The 27,115-nt window shown below is 44.9% G+C and overlaps 1 protein-coding gene across 3 annotated transcripts in view; it reads left to right on the top strand.

The window, feature by feature from the left end:
• Positions 1-223: 223 nt before the first annotated feature.
• LOC135505894 (RAC-alpha serine/threonine-protein kinase) overlaps positions 224-27,115 on the top strand; it is a 48,586-nt gene continuing 21,694 nt past the window's right edge. The window contains exons 1-3 of one of the 3 annotated variants that reach the window (XM_064925106.1): positions 225-386; positions 17,464-17,649; positions 21,639-21,698. Coding sequence is in view for 2 of the 3 variants with exons in the window: in XM_064925105.1 (XP_064781177.1) it covers positions 17,604-17,649 (46 nt within the window). In the remaining variant the exon portion in view is untranslated. Of the gene's footprint in view, positions 387-17,463; positions 17,650-21,638; positions 21,699-27,115 lie in introns of all 3 variants that reach the window. The other 2 variants (XM_064925105.1, XM_064925104.1) reach the window with 2 other exon arrangements.

Genomic DNA, 27,115 nt, shown 5'->3' with positions numbered 1-27,115 from the left:
ATTAGATAGATACAAAGCAAGTTGTTTCTGCCTACAGTAAAGTGCTCAATTTTATCATCATCATCCCATATAACGTTCTAGTTTAACAACACAGTCTCAGAAAACGTGGCATTTTGCATCTTGAGTGACACACTCAATGCAACGCACACACTGAACTCTTGAAACGGGTGAAAAGGCAAATGAGGTTACGGTACAGGTATAGGGTTGGCTTTAGGACCTAGGAGCGATTCAAATGTCGTTCAGACATAAGGCTCGGTTGGTTTAATGGGAGAAAGGCTAGACTTCTTGTGCACGAGGATACATTAACGAATACGCATGGACATATCTGCTGATAAATTGTCAAAGAGTCCAAGCAATGGCCCGGAATAACATTTGAATTGGTTAAGGTAAAGTACTGTGTTTGATTTCTTATTTTGTTGTTTCAGTCTTCAATCATGCCAGAAAGGGTAGTTCCCATTGTAGTCAGTGGGATGCGGATATCTTCTTCACCCAATCTACTGCTAGGCCTAGAACTGTAAAAAAACGAGCCAAAATATGAGAAATATTTACAATTCCTGATATTGTTCCACTTAGCCGACTGTGTGTAATGTGTAGCTTTGTGACGCATAGCTCATTTCCACAGTAATGCACGTTATTACATTTCTTACATTATATTTACGAAGAGTTGACATAATTACTGTAAAATCTTATTTTTGTTGGTGTCGCGTACAGTGCTCGGGAAACTAAAGTCATTTCTCTGTCATTAATTGTTATGTTAGTAGTACATTTTCTTTATGCCGCTTGGCATCAGTTGGCCACAGCAAGGAGTGTAAATCCGCCGTACAGTGTTATTAGTGACAAGTCCAATAAGTTTTCCAACATCTTTTTGTTCTTTGGTGAAGCTCAGCCTATTCACTCATTATTGTCTTGTAGCCTAATTTAGGTGAAACTTCGTTTAATTATTTTATTGATGAACCTAAAATAACTGACCGGGACTTGAAGGTTGTTCCATTGATATATTTTCTACATTGTAGGCTAACCATTGAGAATAAGGGAACCTGCTTTTTGCAGTAGGCTAACACGTGTGCTGTAACCCTACTGTAACAATGGCCCCCACTTATTGCGTTATAGTGTGGAAACATTGTATCCATATCGTGTGTCAACCCTAAAAGATTGGCTGAAACGTTGTATTCAAACGGTGATTTGATTACAAAATGTATTTCATGAAAAGCAACCACTGTATGAAGTTCTAAATTACCTATTTTAGTGCATAAAAAAAGATTTCACACTATCTTTGCGTGATAGATTTGTGTCATGACATGCCATTTGCAAAAATGATGTGATGTTAAACTGTCAGATTTACAGTGCATCTGCCTATTCTCAATTATGGATTTTGCCACAGGCGAGGAAGTGCAGTAATCACCATGATTTTTTTTGATTTTTTACTTTTACTCCATATTACTTAGAGAACAAAATATAGAAAGTTTAGGAGATAGTGAGATTGTGTATTTGTGTTGAAGCATTTAAAAACAAGATGTGATGGACAGAGGCTAGTATTCATTATCAATCTCCAGGAATAATTGAGCTGAAATTATGCCTACAGCAAAAATACCCCTCAAAATACTACAATTGCATAACAGAAAAATTGACTTAAAATCCTTACACTGACAAAGTGACCGGTGAAAATGTAGCAAGGCTTTTCTCTGGTACTCAACTCAGCATCTTTCGATACCACTGTCCAAGCCAAGGGCAGGGTTATTGTGAGCATAAGGAATAATACGCAAATTAAATCAGACACTACGCACACACGTTGTCTCTCTCACACAACTGCTATCTCCTCTTAGACATGCTCCTAAAATCTAGTGTGTGTGGATTACCTTGAGAAGAGAGAGAGCACACACTAACAAGGAGGTCAGACAGGATTCAAGGCAGATTTGTGGTGATGCCAGGGTACCACTGACAGTTTTTCTGAGGAGGAAGGGGGAGCATATTGAGGCTTAAAACGAACAAGTTGCCATGAAAATAATCCATTCCAGTTGGGAACAGTTCTCCACTAAATGCCAATATATTTGTTTGATCATGGTCAATACTCACAGTTGTTGCTAAACATGGCAGATAAATAATTTTGAAGCCAGAAATGAGATGGTTACGAATGTCTCACATATAACGTGTGTGCCTGGGGTTGTTTTGAGGAACAGGAGACCTAAAACACACCAGAGGATGTAGAGTGTAAGAGACAGGCTGTGACAACTTTTTGAAGTAAGCAGTAGTGTGAACTGTTTGCCCTGTGGATGTAAATACCTCATATTTGGTTGTAGCCTGAATATGAGGAATGTCTCTGGAGTCTGCTGCTGTAGCACAGACAAGGGTATTGTGCCGGTCAGCGAGCCAAGAGGTTCAGATGTACTATCAGACAAATGGCAAGAGGAGTTGTTGTGTCAACCGCGCGCACACACACACATACACACAACCTCCAGATCTCATGACATTTTGACAAGGGGTCCACCCTCACCTCTTACAACCCTCAAAGCATTTCACTGTCTCTGTGTGTTTGGGAAAGACAACCCTTTGAATCCCATCAGAGGTCAAGGATTGGGGCAGCATGAAAGATATCAGTCAAACAACATGTCAGTATTTGAGTCTTTCAACCCAATTTATTGTCTAGACAGATGAGGTCTGGAAGAAACGTCTAATCATGGCTACTTCTCAAGGGTTTACAAATTAACTAGCCACAACCACCTTAAAACAGACACTTCTGTTTGCAATCCCATAGTCAGTCTCTTTTGAACTCTTTCTCACGCACAGACATCCAGTCAAGCTTACAGCGCCAGCCTAGTTGTTACACCCAGTAATAGTCTCTCTTAACTAAGCTGAGTGTATTTCATATGCTTATGTTTTACAGGGAGGTAAAATATGCTGTACACTAATTGCATAAATAAGCACTCTTTTACCCATCTTCACGCTCGTCAAGAAAAATGTGGCGACTCACTCAAGGTGGTCCATTTGAAAACAGGGGGGGGGTTGCTTAGTTACCTAACATAAAAACAAACAACAATCTAAACACTGTAATTCAGAGGCGAACCACCCTGTCCAAAGTCATTAGAATTCAAGGAATGGATCTGGAAATGAGTTTTATATTTGGGTCCTGTAAATGCTCCTCTATGCTATTCACCCAATCATTGTTCCCTTTTGCTCAGCCTGTTCCCGAACATTAGCAATTAATGCAAAGGATGTTGACAGCCTACTGAATGTGAGGATTTTGACAGCCTGCTGAATATGAGGATATTGACAGCCTGCTGAATGTGAGAATATTGACAGCCTGCTGAATGTGAGGATATTGACAGCCTGCTGAATATGAGGATATTGACAGCCTGCTGAATGTGAGAATATTGACAGCCTGCTGAATGTGAGGATATTGACAGCCTGCTGAATGTGAGGATATTGACAGCCTGCTGAATGTGAGGATATTGACAGCCTGCTGAATGTGAGAATATTGACAGCCTGCTGAATATGAGGATATTGACAGCCTGCTGAATATAAGGATATTGACAGCCTGCTGAATGTGAGGATATTGACAGCCTGCTGAATGTGAGGATATTGACAGCCTGCTGAATATGAGGATATTGACAGCCTGCTGAATGTGAGAATATTGACAGCCTACTGAATGTGAGGATGTTGACAGCCTCTTTTAAACAACTCTTAACAGAAGTTACCTCCACACTGATTACATGAGTAACGTTTGTCACGTTTCTGTGTCAATTGATTCTGGCAGATTATTCAAAGTTGCCAGACATGATTGGAAACAACAATCAATCTGAAGAAAGTCGCACCACACAGGATTGGGGGTCTTTCTTTAGAATATTGTGTATTAGAAGGTGAGGGATCATTAGCTAACATGGTCAGTGGTCACCTGGTTATTAACCAAACAGAGCAGCAAATAAATTAGTAGGTCTAGTATGGACAACGTGGCTGACTCTTGTATTTGCATCATTTCACTCATTTAGTGGAATGAACCTGGGGAACTCTACCTGTCAGGAACTGTACCTGGCAGAAACAGCTGCTACATGTATGAGTCGTTAGGACTAAGGGTGATTCCACATAAAAGTCCTCCCTCAGCCTTTACACTGCACACACTGGCTCATGCACATTATCTACTGTCTGCAGTTTCGGGCCTGGCAGACTTTGTGTGTTAACTCAATCCATTGACAAAACTGCAGGTTTATTTGCCTGCTATCATCCTTTTCAAGGGCCAACATCTCCTGTACTTTGAAAGGCACACTTGCACAGAGCCGCTGCTGGGATGCACCCTATTCACCATAAAACCCTGCTACTCCACATGTTAATTAATGTCAAGGCATGTCCACTGACATCCCCCAAATCCCAGCTGTGGATGTGCAGCTGCGTGGCATGAAGAAGAGTCCATCCTCTTTCTTGCTGTATTTTATACACTCCCTCTCTCTTCTCTGCAGCAGCTTCCCTGGCTCCCTGACACTGGGGCGCGTGGTGCACACTCCACCATGACGAGGCCACAAATGTCGAACTAGGCGTGGCGGTGGCAGCCCTAAGGGGCCTCTGTTTTTCCTCTTTCGCTCTTTCTTTCCCTCCCTCATTTCCCATTCCTCCCTCTCGTTCTCCCTCCCTCTGTATCAGTCTTTCTCTTGCTCCTACTCTTTCTCCTTCTTTCTTCCTTCTCTCCTCCCCTCCCTCTCCTCCCCTCCCTCTCTGGCTTGGCCACGTGACCAGCTGTGAGGGCGTTGGGTTCATTCGAGTGCTGCAGTGTGTGTGTGTGTGTGTCTGAGGGAGCGAGTGTTTTGGCCATGGGCCAAGTCTCTTTTCCCCTTAGCAGCCAGCCGGCAGTGGCGGGGTGGGCGGGTGGGGGAACGTGCAGGCGTCTTTGGGAGGGGTGGAGTGCTCTGGGCTGCAGGAGTGTGCCTGAACCAGGAGGAGATGTCAGTGTGAGGTCCTAAGGGACGTGTGTGTGTGTGTGTGTGTGTGTGTGTGTGTGTGTGTGTGTGTGTGTGTGTGTGTGTGTGTGTGTGTGTGTGTGTGTGTGTGTGTGTGTGTGTGTGTGTGTGTGTGTGTGTGTGTGTGTGTGTGTGTGTGTGTGTGTTATGTATGTTGTATGTATGAGACATTTTTGTGTGGTTTTGGTACGGTAGCAGTTATTAGTCTGGTTTTGTGTGTGAATGACATGACCATTTGTATCAGCCTATAGGTGTTTTTGTGAGAATGTGTTTACTGCACATGTTTCTATGTGCTCCCATGTGTTGGGCTGCATGCTGTTGATAAGGTGTGAGAGGAGTGAGTGTTTCTGTTTCTTACATGTTTTGTATGTCTGTTGTTGGATGATTTAGTGTTAGCTGTTTTGTGTGCATCCAGGTGCTTCTGCTGGCATAATACGAGTGTGTGTTTGTGCGTCCGTGTGCTTCTGCTGGCATAATACAAGTGTGTGTTTGTGCATCCGTGTGCTTCTGCTGGCATAGTACGAGTGTGTGTTTGTGCTGCACGTTGGGGCAGGGGAGTTAACCACATGGGCAAGAGGGCTGTTGTTAAAGTTTTCTGTCGTTCACAGGAACACTGTGGTCTCTTTCTGTGCGTACCAAGGAAATCGGAAAGGGACCATCGCGCTCTCCCAGAAGTTTGGTTAATGTGTAAAATCTGTGAATTCACAAAGCAAAAGGGTGTGTGATGGGTCCGCACTAAAGAATGTCACATAAAGCTTACTTCATTTTTCGAGGAGCCAGACATTAGGGATGGACATTTAACCTTTTTCAACTGTTTGAGTACTCACACTACTTTTTTTTCTTCCAGTACTCTTAATAGTAAATAAATACAATTTTTAGAACACATTGCCTACACTGGAATTTGTTTGTGGTGAATTTGTCTACATGCCTAGGTTTCCCATGCTCGGTCTTGGGCACCCAAAGGTGTGCACATTTAGTTTTTGCCCTTGTACTACACAGCTGATTCAACTAATCATCAAGCTTTTATCATTTGAACCTTCAGCAGTGTGGTGCTTGTTTGTAGGAGCCTATGGCTGTGCAATGGCATAGCCTTGTTTTGTTAATTTAGCAGACAAGATGCTCTTATTTCCCGAGCCCTTATCACAGTCAAGACACATTTTCTAGTAAAGAATAGAACAGAAGTGATGCACATCTCCTGTCAGGAACACTTATTCTCAAACAGTGATCATTTGAAACTGGGCTCAAATTGGAGAGTTGAAAAATATTTTTCAGGGGTACAAACCAAAAAATCAGTCTTCTTTTCGATATACAGACATTTTGAATTTGTTTATCCTGACTGTTAACAATTCCATATTGGACACCAGTGTTTGGTGAGTAGGTCTATTCTTAATGATTCTGACGAAAATATGAACTTTGTCTTTATCAAAATAATGTTTTTGCATATTTTCAGTCTGGAACCTGTCTATTTAGGGTGGCTATACCCTAGTCTAACCCATTCTAAATGGCACTAGCAATTTGCAAAGTAGGGGTCATCACTAGCTACCACAGCCACAAAGTCATAAACAATAAATCGTTAATCATAAACCCTGCCTGTTTCTAAATCAAATCAAATCAAATTTATTTGTATAGCCCTTCGTACATCAGCTGATATCTCAAATTGTTGTACAGAAACCCAGCCTAAAACCCCAAACAGCAAGCAATGCAGGTTGTAGAAGCACGCTGGCTAGGAAAAACTCCCTAGGAAGAAACCTAGAGAGGAACCAGTGGGGTTCCTATGTGGGGCGCCCAGTCCTCTTCTGGCTGTGCCGGGTGGAGATTATAACAGAACATGGCCAAGATGTTCAAATGTTCATAAATGACCAGCATGGTCAAATAATAAACACAGGCAGAACAGTTGAAACTGGAGCAGCAGCACGGCCAGGTGGACTGGGGACAGCAAGGAGTCATCATGTCAGGTAGTCCTGAGGCATTTCTACAATTTCTCTTTTTAAAATCAGATTTTAAACTTAACCCTGAACCACACTGCTAACCTTATGCCCAACCTTTCATGAGTTTTTCTAATATAGAGACTTTGATTTTGTGACTGGCAGCTAGTGACAACCGCAAAGTAGCTGAAGCGGGAAATTACGCAATTGTTCCAAACTTGCAGCTCATTATTGTAACACATATTTCGCTACTTCAGTCAACCAGTCCATTTTACATTTGTGATAAAACTGTCGTCATCCCATCAGTTAGATATGTTTTTAAAGGCATTTATTTCTGTAGGCACACTCCAGTGTGTAGAGGGAGTGCTCAGAACACAATTGAGTGAGACACGGAGTGGTCAAGACAACATTTTGACCAAATAGTTTTACGGTATTAGACTTTCTTTAAAAAAAATATATATTTTTTTTTATCTCTGGTTAAATATTGAGTTTTGACGTCTGTTTGAGTACTCGATTATTCATGCCCCCCTCTACCAGACATTGGTGGGTGTGTGTGTAGCAAGGAGAAAGGAAGGAAGGAGGAAGAGAGGTGTATGCTGGGGACAGCAGGATTTTTCTCTGGAATTAGTCTACCTTTTACCGTCTCTGTTCTCATTGGCTAGTCCCAGTCAATAGGGCCCTTGCTGCACCCCCCTTGCTATCACCGGATCCCCAATCTGTCATGCTGATTAAGTTTGAATAACAGACTAGAAGCTTCAAAAGGAGGGTGGAGCTTGGAATCATTGTTCTTCCTCTGTCAATCATGGTTAACTGCAAGGAAACACGTGCCGTCATCATTGCTTTGCACAAAAAGGGCTTCACAGGCAAGGATATTGCTGCCAGTAAGATTGCACCTAAATCAACCATTTATCAGATCATCAAGAACTTCAATTGTTGTGAAGGTGGCTTCAGGGCGCCCAAGAAAGTCCAGCAAGTGCCAGGACCGTCTCCTAAAATTGATTCAGCTACGGGATCGGGGAACCACCAGTACAGAGCTTGCTCAGGAATGGCAGCAGGCAGGTGTGAGTGCATCTGCACGCACAGTGAGGTGAAGACTTTTGGAGGATGCCTGGTGTCAAGAAGGGCAGCAAAGAAGCCATTTCTCTCCAGGTAAAACATCAGACTGATATTCTGCAAAAGGTACAGGGATTGGACTGCTGAGGACTGGGGTAAATTCATTTTCTCTGATGAATCCCCTTTCGGATTGTTCGGGGTATCTGGGAAAAAAGCTTGTCCAGAGAAGACCAGGTGAGCGCTACCATCAGTCCTGTGTCATGCCAACAGTAAAGCATCCTGAGACCATTCATGTGTGGGGTTGCTTCTCAGCCAAGGGAGGGGGCTCACTCACAATTTTGCCTAAGAACACAGCCATGAATAAAGAATCGTACCAACACATCCTCTGAGAGCAACTTCTCCCAACCATCCAGGAACAGTTTGGTGACGAACAATGCCTTTTCCAGCATGATGGAGCACCTTGCCATAAGGCAAAAGTGATAACTTAGTGGCTCGGGAACAAAACATCAATTTTTTGGGGTCCATGGCCAGGTAACTCCCCAGACCTTAATCCCATTGAGAACGTGTGGTCAATCCTCAAGAGGCGGGTGGACAAACAAAAACCCACAAATTCTGAAAAACTCCAAGCATTGATTATGCAAGAATGGGCTGCCATCAGTCAGTATGTGGCCTAGAAGTTAATTGACAGCATTCCTGGGCGGATTGCAGAGGTCATGAAAAAGAAGGGTCAACACTGCATATATTGACTCTTTGCATCAACTTCATGTAATTGTCAATAAAAGCCTTTGACCCTTATGAAATTGTCACGATGTTCGTAATACTGATGGTCGGACCAAGGCGCAGCGTACTTTGAGTTCCACATACTTTAAATGGATAAAGTGAAACTTAAGCAAATACAAAACAAATAAAGAACAAACAAACCGTGACAACAATGCAGTGCGAACAGGCAACTAAACAAACAATATCCCATAACCCACAGGTGGAAAAAAATTATATTTAAGTATGATCCCCAATTAGAGACAATGATAACCAGCTGCCTCTAATTAGAAATCATGCAAACCACCAACATAGAAAATCAAAAATAGAACCCCACATAGAACATATAAACTAGAACAACCCTCAGTCACGGCCTGACCTACTCTACCATAGAAAATAAAAGCTTTCTATTGTCAGAACGTGACAGAAATGCTTGTAATTATACTTCAGTATTCCATAGTAACATCTGACAAAAATATCTAAAGACACTGAAGCAGCAAACTTTGTGGAAATTAATATGTGTCATTCTCAAAACTTTTGGCCACAACTGTACAGTTAGGGGCCTGTCTGATTTGTTGAAGACTACATATGTCTTCAATGTGCCTTAAAACATCACAACGGATGTAGTCTGACCTATAGTGTGGCTCGCTGAGTTTGTACATCCTATGGAAATGTGCGTTTTATGTTGACGGACAGTTCCCCACAAAGTCTAATCACTGAAAAAACACTGTCTCGCAATCTCCCCCTTCCTGGCTTCCTCACCTTAACCTCTGCTTAGTCCTGTCAGCATTTTTTCTGTGCTGTGCAACATGAGTGTGGTTTGACAGTGGGGCTCCATGTACTGCAAGGCAGCAAGCAAAAAAGGTCACTGCAAGGTCTCTAACTTCATGTTTGCCTCAACGCAGACAAAACATGCCTCTCTGGGAGCTGTGTACGACCTCCTGGTGAACCCCTCCGGGTTTGTTCGCTCTCTCCTACAGGCAACTCATTACACGAGACATTGCATACACACAACCTCTTGACCCTTGGCTTGCCCATTTGTACTGCACAGATTGAAGCCCTACCAGGGCTAGAGAATAACGTGTAGATTTCTAATATTTTGCAATTCACCTTTTGTTGTTGTTGTTACTGTGGGGTAGCCTAACTAGTTAGATTTGACTGGCCAATTGCAACCACCTTGCAATAGTACAGGATTTCTTCAAACTCTACCAATGGGAGATGACAGCCTTTAAGCAGCCTTGCTTGCAACCAAAAACCCACGAGTAAACCTGCAGATCCGTCGATTTCATGTTTGCTTTGATTGTTTGGGGTATCTGGGGAAAAAAGCTTGTCCAGAGAAGACAAGGTGAGCGCTACCATCAGTCCTGTGTCATGCCAACAGTAAAGCATCCTGAGACCATTCATGTGTGGGGTCACTCACAATTTTGCCTAAGAACACAGCCATTTTAGATGTGGACAGTTCAGGGATGTTTTATTTCCCGCTCTTGATAAGAAATTACTATTAATACAAATTATTAAAGTAATTGTCCAGTGTTTCCAGATTTCTATGAAGTTTGACTTATATGAGTGAAATAGTTTTCCTTTACCAACATTTTTGGAATTATGTATGTTAAAAGCACCTTTCTGTGTTGGAATAGTGTGGGCGTATCCCAACAACAGAATGATGTGGGCGTATCCCAACAACAGAATGGTGTGGGCGTATCCCAACAACAGAATGGTGTGGGCGTATCCCAACAACAGAATGGTGTGGGCGTATCCCAACAACAGAATGGTGTGGGCGTATCCCAACAACAGAATGATGTGGGCGTATCCCAACAACAGAATGGTGTGGGCGTATCCCAACAACAGAATGGTGTGGGCGTATCCCAACAACAGAATGGTGTGGGCGTATCCCAACAACAGAATGGTGTGGCCGTTTCCCAACAGCAGAATGGTGTGGGCGTATCCCAACAGCAGAATGGTGTGGGCGTATCCCAACAGCAGAATGGTGTGGGCGTATCCCAACAGCAGAATGGTGTGGCCGTATCCCAACAGCAGAATGGTGTGGCCGTATCCCAACAGCAGAATGGTGTGGCCGTATCCCAACAGCAGAATGGTGTGGCCGTATCCCAACAGCAGAATGGTGTGGGCGTATCCCAACAGCAGAATGGTGTGGGCGTATCCCAACAGCAGAATGGTGTGGGCGTATCCCAACAGCAGAATGGTGTGGGCGTATCCCAACAGCAGAATGGTGTGGGCGTATCCCAACAGCAGAATGGTGTGGGCGTATCCCAACAGCAGAATGGTGTGGGCGTATTCCAACAGAGAATGGTGTGGGCGTATCCCAACAACAGAATGGTGTGGGCGTATCCCAACAACAGAATGGTGTGGGCGTATCCCAACAACAGAATGGTGTGGGCGTATCCCAACAACAGAATGGTGTGGCCGTATCCCAACAACAGAATGGTGTGGGCGTATCCCAACAACAGAATGGTGTGGGCGTATCCCAACAACAGAATGGTGTGGGCGTATCCCAACAACAGAATGGTGTGGCCGTTTCCCAACAACAGAATGGTGTGGCCGTTTCCCAACAACAGAATGGTGTGGGCGTATCCCAACAACAGAATGGTGTGGGCGTATCCCAACAACAGAATGGTGTGGGCGTATCCCAACAACAGAATGGTGTGGGCGTATCCCAACAACAGAATGGTGTGGGCGTATCCCAACAACAGAATGGTGTGGGCGTATCCCAACAACAGAATGGTGTGGGCGTATCCCAACAACAGAATGGTGTGGGCGTATCCCAACAACAGAATGGTGTGGGCGTATCCCAACAACAGAATGGTGTGGCCGTTTCCCAACAACAGAATGGTGTGGCCGTTTCCCAACAACAGAATGGTGTGGGCGTATCCCAACAACAGAATGGTGTGGGCGTATCCCAACAACAGAATGGTGTGGGCGTATCCCAACAACAGAATGGTGTGGGCGTATCCCAACAACAGAATGGTGTGGGCGTATCCCAACAACAGAATGGTGTGGGCGTATCCCAACAACAGAATGGTGTGGGCGTTTCCCAACAGCAGAATGGTGTGGGCGTATCCCAACAGCAGAATGGTGTGGGCGTATCCCAACAGCAGAGTGGTGTGGGCGTATCCCAACAGCAGAATGGTGTGGCCGTATCCCAACAGCAGAATGGTGTGGCCGTATCCCAACAGCAGAATGGTGTGGCCGTATCCCAACAGCAGAATGGTGTGGCCGTATCCCAACAGCAGAATGGTGTGGGCGTATCCCAACAGCAGAATGGTGTGGGCGTATCCCAACAGCAGAATGGTGTGGGCGTATCCCAACAGCAGAATGGTGTGGGCGTATCCCAACAGCAGAATGGTGTGGGCGTATCCCAACAGCAGAATGGTGTGGGCGTATCCCAACAGCAGAATGGTGTGGGCGTATTCCAACAACAGAATGGTGTGGGCGTATCCCAACAACAGTATGGTGTGGGCGTATCCCAACAACAGAATGGTGTGGGCGTATCCCAACAACAGAATGGTGTGGGCGTATCCCAACAACAGAATGGTGTGGCCGTTTCCCAACAACAGAATGGTGTGGGCGTATCCCAACAACAGAATGGTGTGGGCGTATCCCAACAACAGAATGGTGTGGGCGTATCCCAACAACAGAATGGTGTGGCCGTTTCCCAACAACAGAATGGTGTGGCCGTTTCCCAACAACAGAATGGTGTGGGCGTATCCCAACAACAGAATGGTGTGGGCGTATCCCAACAACAGAATGGTGTGGGCGTATCCCAACAACAGAATGGTGTGGGCGTATCCCAACAACAGAATGGTGTGGGCGTATCCCAACAACAGAATGGTGTGGGCGTATCCCAACAACAGAATGGTGTGGGCGTATCCCAACAACAGAATGGTGTGGGCGTATCCCAACAACAGAATGGTGTGGGCGTATCCCAACAACAGAATGGTGTGGCCGTTTCCCAACAACAGAATGGTGTGGCCGTTTCCCAACAACAGAATGGTGTGGGCGTATCCCAACAACAGAATGGTGTGGGCGTATCCCAACAACAGAATGGTGTGGGCGTATCCCAACAACAGAATGGTGTGGGCGTATCCCAACAACAGAATGGTGTGGGCGTATCCCAACAACAGAATGGTGTGGGCGTATCCCAACAACAGAATGGTGTGGGCGTATCCCAACAACAGAATGGTGTGGGCGTATCCCAACAGCAGAATGGTGTGGGCGTATCCCAACAGCAGAATGGTGTGGGCGTATCCCAACAACAGAATGGTGTGGGCGTATCCCAACAACAGAATGGTGTGGGCGTATCCCAACAACAGAATGGTGTGGGCGTATCCCAACAGCAGAATGGTGTGGGCGTATCCCAACAACAGAATGGTGTGGGCGTATCCCAACAACAGAATGGTGTGGGCGTATCCCAACAGCAGAATGGTGTGGGCGTATCCCAACAACAGAATGGTGTGGGCGTATCCCAACAACAGAATGGTGTGGGCGTATCCCAACAACAGAATGGTGTGGGCGTATCCCAACAACAGAATGGTGTGGGCGTATCCCAACAACAGAATGGTGTGGGCGTATCCCAACAACAGAATGGTGTGGGCGTATCCCAACAACAGAATGGTGTGGGCGTATCCCAACAACAGAATGGTGTGGGCGTATACTGGTCATAAAATAATATTTTTACTGATAGTAGGCTGATTGGCCAGCTCATCCTCCTCAGGAGTATGACATACTTTATGACATACTTGGTCTGTTTTATATACAGTTTAGGGTGTTTTTTGTGTGTGTTTTTTCTTCAACTTATGCTTTGGCCACATACAGGATCAGTCAACAACATTTATATGGGTATGAGTTAACGGAATAAGAACTTTTAAAAGTACATTTTCACTGGACAGTTACTTAGCACTTGTATTGATGGTTTAACTGGAGCTCCCCTGGATATAATTTGGTAACGACCAATGGTTGCAATAGGCCTGGAGAGAGGTTTTCAAATGAAGAAATCAGAACATGGCTAGCAGCTAGTTAGTTAAACAGAAACAAATAGCCTGGTGGGCTACGATCGACTGAATGGCCATTTTGTAAACATACTTGCTCCTCCTGCCTTTCATGTCTGTTTGTTTTGGGCTTCTGAACAGTTCACTATGGGCATCTGTTATTTTTTATCCTAGGTGAAATGATACTTGATCGGTAGATCAAAAACATGAAGCTGCATAGTAAAGACAGTTTCAGGTTGTTTTATGTAATTAGCTGCTAGATGGAGCATGTAGTGTTGTGCAGTGGGGAGGGGTGTTCTGTCTGGGCTTCGTCTACAGAACTGCTGCCTCCTTCCCCAGCCCTGTGCCTTGAAGTCATTGGATGACATCTATACCATCTCAGCACAACCACATCAACATGCTATAACCATCCTGTAATTTGTATAGACGTGCAGAAAATGTATATCTGGAATGCATCCATTTCCATACAGAGTTTGACAGTAGCAGTAGAAACACTTGGCATATTGCTGTGCTAGACAGCACCTGCTCTCTGTTGAAGCCATATTAAATCATGTTAACCTGCATTAACCCCTCTCTATATCGTACAGATCTTCTGCCAATGCATTCATAAGCTCTTTTCATGGCTAGTCATATCATTCTGATGAACAGGGGTGTCATTTAATATAATATCATTGGGTTGCAGTCAAGGGGCAGGATTTCAACAACCAGAGGATTAGGACAAATAAAGCTCCGCAAGGCTCAGCAACGGTTCTCTTTATTTTTTAGCCTAGCACTAATATTAATCATGGTGATCATAGTGTAGTTATAGTACAATATAATAATTTTTAGGCCTACCAATGGAAATCTGAAATTTCCCTAATTCCTTGAATATACCTGATTTAGTTTGGCCCAACAGCAGAACACCCAACCTGTGAACCACCTTGATTATTATTTAATTTCATACAACGGGTGGTTCTAATGCTGATTGGTTAAAACTGCATTTCAGCCGGTGTCTTGTCTGTTCCATCTGACTGCACAATCCACTGTCTCATCAGCCCAGCCAGGCAATTTGTAAACTTGATCTCCACTATAAAAATACGTTATCTCACATTTTATTTTTAGACTAACACTAAGGTTTCTACAGCGGAGGTTTGTATAAACCTAGCTGTCTGGCTCTCTGACATTCGATCTCAAGCTGTCCCATAGTAATGAACGTGTCGGGATAAGACAGACAGGCAGGCAGCTTTTCTTAGCCATTCGAAATCATGAAACAGCTGGCATCATTTTTATGGATATATATATATATATATATATATATACACAAAAAAATGTCAATTGAGAAAAGAATATGAAACGAAGTGCAGCTAGCTTGTAGTCTTTCCAGCTTCAGTTTGAAGTGATTGTATTAGTTGTGTTGTTGGCTAACTCCTCTGAACAACAGTGTCCTGATGAGAGAGCACATTTTCTATGCCAGGTGAAATCGCGCCTATGGATGCATCCAAATAAATGTCACTAAGAACCTGCTTAAACAAATGCAGCTACTGTTCTGGCTGCACTGTTTGACATGACTGTAAGTTAGCTGTAGTTGGCTAGCTAGCAAGCAAGGGATAAGAATGTTGCCAGCCAGTATGGCAATGGAACATTTAGAATGAAGACCTGTGTCGCGTCCATAGATACAGAACAAAAAGACTGAACGACTGGGTCACGTCCATAGATACAGTACAAAAAGACTGAGTTGCGTCTCTGGCAACCAAACCGATAGAACGAACGACCAGCTGGCTTGGGTAGCAACTCTAGTTCTGTGTCGGGACTATATCTTGTGGAAGGATCAAATAGTATGAATACATTTATCAAAATATATTTTTTAATGAAAATATGTCGATCTTTATTTGAATATGTTGGTAACTCGGTTTGCCTCCCCTCAACATTGTCTGGGGTCTAACAACACCCGTGCCAATATATCCTTCAAACACCGGCTTCAAGGGCATTATCACTTAAACGTATTAAATGATCTTATTTGGCATTGCACAAAGTAGGCTATATATCCAAGGGACAATTTTGGTGCAATATTTCCACTGTTGATAGAGATGGAGGGATACGTGGGGGTGGAAGCCGTAACAAGGTAGAAAGATTTGACAGCTGCTAAACGGTCTGCATAATTCTGTGTCTTGGTTCCATCTGAGTAAAGAACCCGGTCTTCTAATTTAACCAATAAGACACGAGGGGGTGTGGTATATGGCAAATATACCACGGCTAAAGGCTGTTCTTATGTACGATGCAATGCGGAGTGCCTGGACACAGCCCTTAGCTGTGGTATATTGGCAATATATCAGAAACCCCGAGGTGCCTTATTGCTATTATAAACTGGTTACCAACGTAATTGTAAAAATAAATATATACAGTCTTATAGACCACGGCTGTCAGCCAATCAGCATTCAGGGTTTGAACCACCCAGTTTATAATTACAAATACCAGACACTTGTTCATTAGGGTGCAATGCTACAGAAAATACAGATAGAAGTGGCAACACTACATGAATTTGTCCTTATTCATGTGTAGTAAAACTGTAATTACTCTAACATTGTATTTTGTTACATAGTGATTTAATAATTGCTTTGTAATTGTATAGTAAAAGATTTTCTGGAATAATAACTGATTGCCATTTGTAGTCCTTGTTTCTTTGTCTTTTAATATTGCTTTATCACTGCCTGTGGTGTGTTAATACAGTGGGTCAAAAAAGTATTTAGTCAGCCACAAATTGTGCAAGTTCTCCCACTTAAAAAGATGAGAGAGGTGATTTTCATCATAGGTACACTTCAACTATGACAGACAAAATGAGGAAAGAAAATCCAGAAAATCACATAGTAGGATTTTTAATGAATTTATTTGCAAATTATGGTGGAAAATAAGTATTTGGTCAATAACAAAAGTTTATCTCAATACTTTGTTATATACCCTTTTTTGGCAATGACAGAGGTCAATGGTTTTCTGTAAGTCTTCACAAGGTTTTCACACACTGTTGCTGGTATTTTGGCCCATTCCTCCATGCAGATCTCCTCTAGAGCAGTGATGTTTTGGGGCTGTTGTTGGGCAACACGGACTTTCAACTCCCTCCAAAGATTTTCTATGGGATTGAGATCTGGAGACTGGCTTGGCCACTCCAGGACCTTGAAATGCTTCTTACGAAGCCACTCCTTCGTTGTCCAGCCCCAAAGCATGATGTTTCCACCCCCATGCTTCACAGTAGGTATGGTGTTCTTTGGATGCAGGTCATTCACTAGGTCCCCACGTGTGGTTCTGGTATTTTTGCAGGTCTACAATTTTGTTTCTTGTGTCCTTTGACAGCTCTTTGGTCTTGGCCATTGTGGAGTTTGGAGTGTGACTGTTTGAGGTTGTGGACAGGTGTGTTTTATACTGATAACAAGTTCAAACAGGTGCCATTCATACAGGTAACGAGTGGAGGACAGAGGAGCCTCTTAAAGAATTTACAGGTCTGTGAGAGCCAGAAATCTTGCTTGTTTATAGGTGACCAAATACTTATTTTCCACCATAATTTGCAAATAAATTCATAAAAAAATCCTACAAATGTGATTTTCTGGATTTTTTTTTAAATTTTGTCTGTCATAGTTGAAGTGTACCTATGATGAAAATTACAGGCCTCTCATCTTTTTAAGTGGGAGAACTTGCACAATTGGTGGCTGACTAAATACTTTTTTGCCCCACTGTATATGCAGCATTGACAAATGTGTAATAGGGTGTCCTAGTTCAAATCCAGCCTGTCTCTTTGTCTTACTCCAATAGGTAACCAGTGCTGTCTGAAACCTTCCCCAGCACTAGACCGCTTCTGATTTGAGTGAAGGGGACCAGTGTGTCCTCTCCTTCTGTGGGACTCCCTCAGTGGACAGAACCTCCCCCTTACCCCCATTCCTCCGCAGACCACCATGGGCGAAGTAGTCATTGTGAAGGAGGGATGGCTTCACAAACGAGGTAAATACATATTCCCTCAATCTCCCCCACCCTCTTAACTAAGGCTTTGGAAATCACACAATCTTCCATTGATTCTTCCCCTGTTTTGATATGAAATAAGTGTAGATTTCTTTGTAGATTTTTCTGGTAATTTTTGCATCTTTTTCAATTAGCCAACCTGTTGTTTTTTGACCTAAATGGGCAGATAAAGTCGTCTCACAAATTCCTGAGATTGCTTCCTGTTGTTTCAGCTTCATTCATAGATAACCAGGTCACCAATGCAAGTGATACAATGTCTATGGTCCTCAATATTGTTTATGGTCTATAAGAATGTTTACTGTTCTGAAGTATTTAATGGCCTCTACGAATGTTCATGGTCCTTAAAATGTTTGTTACTGACACCTAAGGCCTGTGAATACATCCTCATGACAAATATGTTAGTGCACACACACTGGTAGAGGTTATATCAGGACTTGGGTGGGTGAAACAAAATATTTGCCCTTTTCTGGATTGAAATGCACTATTAACTTCAAAGGGTTGTTTTTCAACCTTTTCTATTGTTTTGGATTAGTCTGTGTGTAGGTTGAACTCTGGGTCTCTGCTGTGACCAAAGCCAAACCTTGTGCTTGTTTTCCACTTGCACCTGCTTCACCTTTGACCCTTTCTGTGTTCTATAAACAAAGAGGATGACACCCCCCACTGTATGACTGAACTGTCGCCAGCGCACGCCGCCTCACCTCGACACAGCTGTAGCCACGGGGAAGAACGGATTGCAAAATGAAGGAGTTCAGAGAATGACTGACAATGACAAATGATGGTTTCAGCCACTTATGTTTGTTTTCACATATGAAATCCTCTAATTGCCTACACGGGATATTTCCGAGTGAATTCTGTTATTGGGTTGTGTACAACACCCTTTTTCAATCACAGAGGCACAACTTAACTTTCTGCAATGGAGCAGGGAGAAGGGTGTGGTGGAGGGCGACAGCAGCAGTAAGACTCCTACACACTCTGTGGAAGTTGGACGGTCGAGGAGTTTGCAAGGCCAATGGGTTATTACGGGAGAATCCTCCCTCCCTCCAGCCTCGGACAGTCGGACAGTGTAGCGCCGTGTCTAGGAGTTTGGGGGTCATCCCAGTTCAGCTATGCAGACAGACACCACCCGGAATGGCTCTGGGCCCTGTTCAAAAGGAAGGCAGCCGACACTGGATTTGTGCCGCTTAGTGTGGCGGCAAGCCTGTTTTGCCCACAAGGGATTTGGGGGGAGATGTTTTTTCTCTCTCGATGTGGCCATGGTGACATCACCCATGGGAAACCATGAAGGCTGCAGGGTGGTGCTGTCAGGCTCTTTCAGCTCGGGGTGCATTTTAAAAATGCTCATGCTTTGCCCACCTGTCAGTCAAACTTTATACAACAACTTTAGTTTAGGAGGGTCATGCTCATTAAAGCACTGTATGCCGTCACGTAATTTAAACATGCCAATGGGCATCATGTCTCCTCTGTATGGTTGACAATATGCTGAACTGGTTTGTATGTAATGGAAGCAAGGTATATAAATGTAGCCTGAATGACCCGATTATGCCAGGTTTCTTGCTTTCATCAGATAGGGCTGTATTTTAGCGTGAAGTGGGTCAACTACTTGGGTTTAAGCGATTACTGAAGGGCATTGGTTCCATCACTGCAGACCGAGTTTGGACTTCCCCACTGTTCCAGGGATAATCAAAGCCACGGATGGATGCTAGGACGACCTCCATGGGACTCTTCACATTGAAACACGGCTGGGGCTCCAACCAAGGTGTTAGTCAACCATTGGAAAAGCTCTGAGGAAAACATCTGGACTCCCTGGAACGCATCTACCTTTCCCTTTTTTTGCCAATATCTCAGCATGGCTCGGAGTCCTCTGATTCCAAGCAAATGAGTCATACACGAGGTAGGAGAAAAATGTGGTTTGGATGTGACTCCTGGACTCAAAATTCACAACTGGAAAGGCTTATTCTTAAATCCCATCCTCAGCCTAAATACTATTTAGTGTCCTGGCAGCTGGTTGGTTCCTGATATGGCAAAGTAGCCACACCCTTTAGCCTGCGGCTATGTGGCTTGCGATGGTGTGCCCCTTTGCCTGATCAAAGCATTCCGTTCGCAAACGTTGCAGAGGAGACGGGTACACCGAGATCAGTCTGTGGAGATTGGCAGTTACAGTTGGTGCAGAGGATTTGTAGGTTGGGGAGAGGGTGGTCATGTGTCAGCCAGGCCAACCAGTACCTTCCTTACCAAAGGCCTCCTCAGACCCAGTGTGGTTGAGCACGCTACGAGTTCAGGTGAGGCATATTGAGGAGTGGCTGCAAGGCAGAGACATACTGGTAGTGGTGGCTCCTCTTAACACTTACAGGGATACACAGGGATACACACAGCACTTACTGTACCACATTGTTGTGTTACCGAGGCCTAGCATAAGGTTCATAGTTGCTTGCAAATGGGACCGCTGACCAGAAGACGACGGGCGCACTCGGTCGTCTGTGCTTGTGCTTGAAAGGAAGAGTTCAGAGACAGGTATGGTATCTGACTGATGTTTTGACCCACTTGTCTATCTCAAAGTATAGACAGGGACTGTCTACCCTTGCATTCATTCTGCTCACAAGCAATTTGCATTGCATACTCTTTTCACAGTGATATATAGATAGATAGATATAGACATTTTATTGCATGACATAAGTATTTGAAGTATTAAGTATTCTTACCAACCAGTAAGAATTACGGCTCTCACAGACTTGTTAGTTTTTCTTTAAGAAGCCCTCCTGTTCTCCACTCATTACCTGTATTAACTGCACTTGTCTGAACTCGTTACCTGTATAAAAGACACCTGTCCACACACTCAATCAAACGGACACCTACCTCTCCACAATGGCCAAGACCGGAGAGCTGTGTAATGACATCAGGGATGAAATTGTAGACCTGCACAAGGCTGGGATGGGCTACAGGACAATAGGCAAGCAGCTTGGTGAGAAGGCATCAACTGTTGGTGCAATTATTAGAAAATGGAAGACGTTCAAGATGACGGTCAATCACCCTCGGTCTGGGACTCCATATAAGATCTCACCTCGTGGGGAATCAATGATCACGAAGAAGGTGAGGGATCCGCCCAGAACTACATGGCAGGACCTGGTCAATGACCTGAAGAGAGCTGGGACCACAGTCTCAAAGAAAACCATTAGTAACATATTACGCCTTCATGGATTAAAATCCTGCACGCAACGTCACCCTGCTCAAGCCAGCGCATGTCCAGGCCCGTCTGAAGTTTGCCAATGACCATCTGGATGATCCAGAGGAGAGATGGGAGAAGGTCATGTGGTCTGATGAGACAGAAATAGAGCTTTTTGGTCTAAACTCCACTCTCTGTGTTTAGAGGAAGATGAAGGATGAGTACAACCCCAAGAACACCATCCCAACCATGAAGCATGGAGGTGGAAACATCATTCTTTGGGGATGCATTTCTGCAAAGGGGACAGGACGACTGCACCGTATTGAGGGGAGGATGGATGGGGCCATGTATCGCGGGATCTTGGCCAACAACCTCCTTCCCTCAGTAAGAGCATTGAAGATGGGTCGTGGCTGGGTCTTCCAGCATGACAACGACCCGAAACACACAGCCAGGGCAACTAAGGAGTGGCTCCGTAAGAAGCATCTCAAGGTCCTGGAGTGGCCTAGCCAGTCTCCAGACCTGAACCCAATTGGTAAATCTTTGGAGGGAGCTGAAAGTCCGTATTGCCCAGCAACAGCCCCAAAACCTGAAGGATCTGGAGAAGGTCTGTATGGAGGAGTGGGCTAAAATCCCTGCTGCAATGTGTGCAAACCTGGTCAAGAACTACAGGAAACGTATGATCTCTGTAATTGCAAACAAAGGTTTCTGTACCAAATATTAAGTTCTGCTTTTCTGATGTATCAAATACTTATATCATGCAAATGAATTACTTAAAAATCATACAATGTGATTTTCTGGATTTTTGTTTTAGATTCCGTCTCTCACAGTTGAAGTGTACCTATGATAAAAGTGACAGACTTCTACATGCTTTGTAAGTAGGAAAACCTGCAAAATCAGCAGTGTATCAAATACTTGTTCTCCCCACTGTATATATACACATACACATGCATGGATGATCGCTCCCCCTATAAAGGTGGTGGTACTTAGTTTGAGTTGCTGCTGTTGTAGCTATTCACATGCATACAACACAATAGTGTACAGTGTTTGGTCTTTTAGAAGAAACTGCCTATTCGAGGGGCCTGGTTACCACACTGTAGGCTGAGCTGAATTAGATTAGGCCTTTGTGTGTGTGTGTGTGTGTGTGTGTGTGTGTGTGTCCGAGTGGGCGTGTATCAGAGCGAGTGTGTGTGGGTGTGTGTTTCCGAGTGTGTATGTGTGGGGGAGGTACAGGAGGAAGTGGATTCTTATTATAAGCCACACAGTTCCTTTGAAACCACATCCTCCTCCTATCCCAGACTGCACTGGTATCTCTTATCTTCCCTGTCACTGCACCACTATGCTCAGCCACTGTTGACTTATGTCAGCAGTCATAGAATTGCTATAGCGCCATCCACCCTATGAGAGAACAACTGGGGCCTACCACAACCCTTACTACCACACCCTCACATCCCCTCATCAGCAGTACCACAGCTTCTCATAGTGGACCTCCCAGAATTCAGACACTCAGCACAAGAGTTCAGTAGCCAGACCCAGTGTAACTCCTCACTACCCACACCAGCACATTCCCTTCGTCAGATAGGTCTGACCAGACCTCCCTTAGATCCTATACATCCCAGTCCCAGAGTGCCAGCGGAGCCATGCTGGGACCCTCAGGAGAGAGGAAGACAAGGAAAGGCCACCTGTGGTCACCACCCCACTCCACTCCAAAGAACATCACTCCAGACACCACAGCCCACAACAGCAGCACACAGTCAGAGCACCCTATGGTTTTTATTTTGTGACTCCAATGACATATTTCTCAGAGAAACTGCTTTTCCCGAGCATGTAGTGGTTAGTGATTAACCAAATGTTGTTGTTTTTTTGGTTATTAAACAGCCAATTGACCGACGTCTGATCAATTACTTGAGTTCCATTTAGTTGTTTTTTGTGAGCCCAATGCGCCGTTTCTCTGGAAGGAAATCAAATCACTCACAAGATAAATTAAGTCAAGAACTATATGGGAAGCTGGGCTGAAGGGAGCTGTTTTACTTGAGCCACCAAGTTCAGCAACCAAGTTCAGCAAATAAACGTGGCAATTAACTACACTAACCATAATCCATTGTGCCTGTTCTTTTCTGGCTCGGACACAGATGGATACACTTTTACGCCTGCTACTTTAGGCTACTTTAGGTTAGATACACACACACCACATACGACGGCACATGAGAGGAATGTAGACAACACAACGATGAGAGGAAGGGATAGAGAGTTCATTAAATGACTGAGCCCTCTCCTGTACTCCCTGTTCACCCACGACTGCGTGGCCATGCACGACTCCAACTCAATCATCACGTTTGCAGACGACACTACAGTGGTAGGCTTGATTACCAACAATGACGAGACAGCCTACAGGGAAGAGGTGAGGGCCCTCGGGAGTGTGGTGTCAGGAAAATAACCTCACACTCAACGTCAACAAAACAAAGGAGATGATTGTGGTCTTCAGGAAACATCAGAGGGAGCACCCCCCTATCCACATCGACGGGACAGTAGTGGAGAGGGTAGTAAGTTTTAAGTTCCTCGGCGTACACATCATGGACAAACTGAATTGGTCCACCCACACAGACAGCGTCGTGAAGAAGGCGCAGAAGCGCCTCTTCAACCTCAGGAGGCTGAAGAAATTTGGCTTGTCACCAAAAGCACTTACAAACTTCTACAGATGCACAATGCCTGTTCACCCCGCTATCATCCAGAAGGCGAGGTTAGTACAGGTGCATCAAAGAAGGGACCGAGAAACTGAAAAACAGCTTCTATCTCAAGGCCATCAGATTGTTAATCAGCCACCACTAACATTGAGTGGCTGCTGCCAACATACTGACTCAACTCCAGTCACTTTAATATTGGAAAAATTGATGTAAAAAATGTATCACTCACCGCTTTAAACAATGCCTCTTAATATAATGTTTACATATCTCATATGTATATACTGTACTCGATACCATCTACTGCATCTTGCCTATGCCGTTCTGTACCATCACCCATTCATATCTTTATGTACATATTCGTCATCCCTTTACACTTGTGTATAAGGTAGTTGTTGTGAAATTGTTAGGTTAGATTTCTCGTTGGTTATTACTGCATTGTTGGAACTAGAAGCACAAGCATTTCGCTACACTCGCATTAGCATCTGCTAACCATGTGTATGTGACAAATAAAATTTGATTTTATTCTGCAGCATACTTAGGCAGGCTAGTCTAGCTAAATAGGATGACTAAAGACTGTATAGTATGGGGAGAACAGAGATGATGTTCGATGGTTGGCTGCTAGTGCCTGAGCAGAGATGAGATGATTACTTTAAGGAATGAAAAATTATAAAGTCATCAAATAAAACTAAGTAATATACACAATTGAAATATATTTTATTTAATAGTAATTTCCTACTTTTCTATGTGGCCCTGACCGAGACAATGGAATATTTTCAAGGTTTTGGCAGTTGAATGTTCACAATTTTTGGCTTTGTTATTTCCATGAAAAAGCACTAATCATTTAAATTGAATTATTTCATAATTAATTTAATGTTAAAAAAAAATTGCATAAACCGTGATTGATCTGAAACCGAACCGACCTTAAAAAGCACTAAAAGTTCAGCACTACTGGCATGTCAGTCTGTCAAGCAACACATTAAATGTGGTCAAACGTATTATAATTCACACAGCTACTAGTGATTTGATGGCAACGAGAAGACATGTAGATCCTGCAATGCAGCAAGTGGCAGCCAGAGTTGGATGGATAAACTAACACAAAATCACTGTGTCCACCCTGTTGTTACTTGGAGATGTGCCCTTTCACATTTATTCAGAGCAACAATGCTGAGCTGGCTATAGGCTGTGCTCTCTTTGACAATGTTTACCGAGCGAACCACTGTGACATTCACCCCAACCTAGTACACTTGATCAACAGGGTGTCAAGGTGTTTGCTAGAAAACTGAAAGAAACTGCTCTGGGACAAACCAAAAACTTAAAAATAGTGCCTGAGGAACTTTGCCATACATCCTCCAAGATCAAGACCACCCAGAGAAACAAGCACCACCCTGCACCACCAGCCCCCACCCAGAGAAACAAGCACCACCATGCACCACCAGCCCCCACCCAGAGAAACAAGCACCACCCTGCACCATTGGGCCCCATCTAGAGAAACCAGCTCCACCCTGCACCATTGGACCCCATCCAGAAAAGCTAGCACCACCCTGCACCATCGGGCCCCATTCAGAGAATCCAGCTCCACCCTGCACCATCGGGCCGCGGGCAGAGAATCCAGCTCCACTCTGCACCATCGGGTCCCATCCAGAGCGGCCAACACCAGCCTGCACCATCAGGCCGCGGGCAGAGAATCCAGCTCCACCCTGCACCATCAGGCCGCGGGCAGAGAATCCAGCTCCATCCTGCACCATCGGGCCGCGGGCAGAGAATCCAGCTCCACCTTGCACCATCGGGCCCCTTCCAGATTGGACAGCACCCCCCCTCCGCATCCCACTACCCCCATGCTTACAGGACAACACCCCAATCAGAAGGGACCAGCAGTCCAGAAGTGGAACGAAGAATAGAGCACCGTGCTGCAGCTGTCATGACTTCTTCCCTCTCCTTGTTACCGGCCTTCTACCCGCCGCCGATCCACTTTTCATTTTCCATTTGTTTTGTCTTTGTTTTACACACCTGATTTCAATCCCACTATTACTTGTTCATTATTTAACCCTCTGTTCCCCCATGGGTTTTTGTGAGTGATTGTTTATTGTATTTTCATTCTGCCATGGTGTGCGTGTATTTGTACCTTTTGTATATTTCTATTTTGAGTAAAAATACATTGATTACTCATATCTGCTGTCCTGAGCCTGACTCTCTACACCAGCTACACATAGGACCCATTACAGAATCACTCACCCGAAGAATGGAGTCAGCAGATGCAGACGCCCTCCCTGTTCCAGTGGAGGAGCGGATTAAGCAGCACGTGACCATGTTGCAACGTCTCGGCACTGCCATGGATCGCGTGCTGCAAACTATGGATCGTTTGGAGAGAGGAGGTTTTTTCCCCCTGGTCCCAGCGGGATTCGACTTGCGCTCCCGAAGGAGTAGGATGGGACGGCTGCCGGATGCCAGTGTTTTCTACTACAACTGGAGCTCTACCTGGCGACCGTCCACCTGGCTCCTTTGGGGTGTGAGTGTGTCCGCCCTCGTCTCCTGTTTGACCACCCGCCTGAGGGTCAAGCGGCGGGTGAACGTCTGTTCCACCTGAGGCAGGGGACGAGGAGCGCGCAGGATTTCACCTTGGACTTCCGGACCCTGGCCACCAGCGCGGGATGGAACGACAGGGCCCTGATCGAGCACTACAGGTGGAGTCTGCGCCAGGACATCCATCGGGAGTTGGCCTGCCAAGACAACACCCTCACATTGAACCAGCTGGTGGACCTGTCCATCCGGCTGGACAACCTGCTGACTGCCCGCGGACGTCCGGATTGGGACCTGTCAGTTCCATCCCCCAGCACCCCTGCTCCGACGCCCATGGAGCTGGGAGGTGCTGCACTTAGCGCGACCGGAGGAGGGGCTATTCCCTGCTGGTCGGAGGGCACACTGCTGGTCGGTGCTGGAGTGGTTCCTCAGGGAGTCGAGGCAGCAGGCAGGGTACTATCGTGTCACCCCAGGTGAGTCGACACCAGGCTCACCCAGAGCCCCCTGTCACTCACACGTATGTGTTTATTTCATTTCCTGAGTTTTCCCCACATTCCCAGCATAAGTCACTAGTAGATTCAGACGCAGCTGGGAATTTTATTGACCTTTCATTTGCTCATAGTTTAGGGACTCCCCTTGTTCCTGTGGATATGCCCTTCCCTGTACACGCCCTAGATAGTCGACCATTAGGGTCAGGGCTGATTAGGGAGGCCACTGCTCCACTTGACATGGTTACGCAGGCTTGTCATGATGAGAGAATCAGTCTCTTCCTTATTGATTCTCCTTTATTTCCCGTGGTGCTGGGCTTACCCTGGTTGGCCTATAACGACCCCAATATTTCGTGGCAACAAAGGGCTCTCAAGGGGTGGTCAAGAGAGTGCTCAGGGAGGTGTGTGGGGGTTTCCATCGGTGCGACTACCTTGGAAATTCCAGACCAGGTCTCCATCGTGCACATCCCCTCAGAATATGCTGATTTGGCTCTCGCCTTCTATAAGAAGAGGGCGACTAAATTACTACCTCATTGACGGGGGGGATTGTGCGATAAATCTCCTAGTAGACGCAGCACTTCCCAGAAGTCACGTGTATCCTC

Source organism: Oncorhynchus masou, chromosome 19 (genome assembly GCF_036934945.1).
Source record: "Oncorhynchus masou masou isolate Uvic2021 chromosome 19, UVic_Omas_1.1, whole genome shotgun sequence".
In the NCBI taxonomy this organism is placed as follows: domain Eukaryota; kingdom Metazoa; phylum Chordata; class Actinopteri; order Salmoniformes; family Salmonidae; genus Oncorhynchus; species Oncorhynchus masou.
Note: the sequence above shows the minus strand (reverse complement) of the source record. Positions and strands in the feature narration are given on the sequence as shown.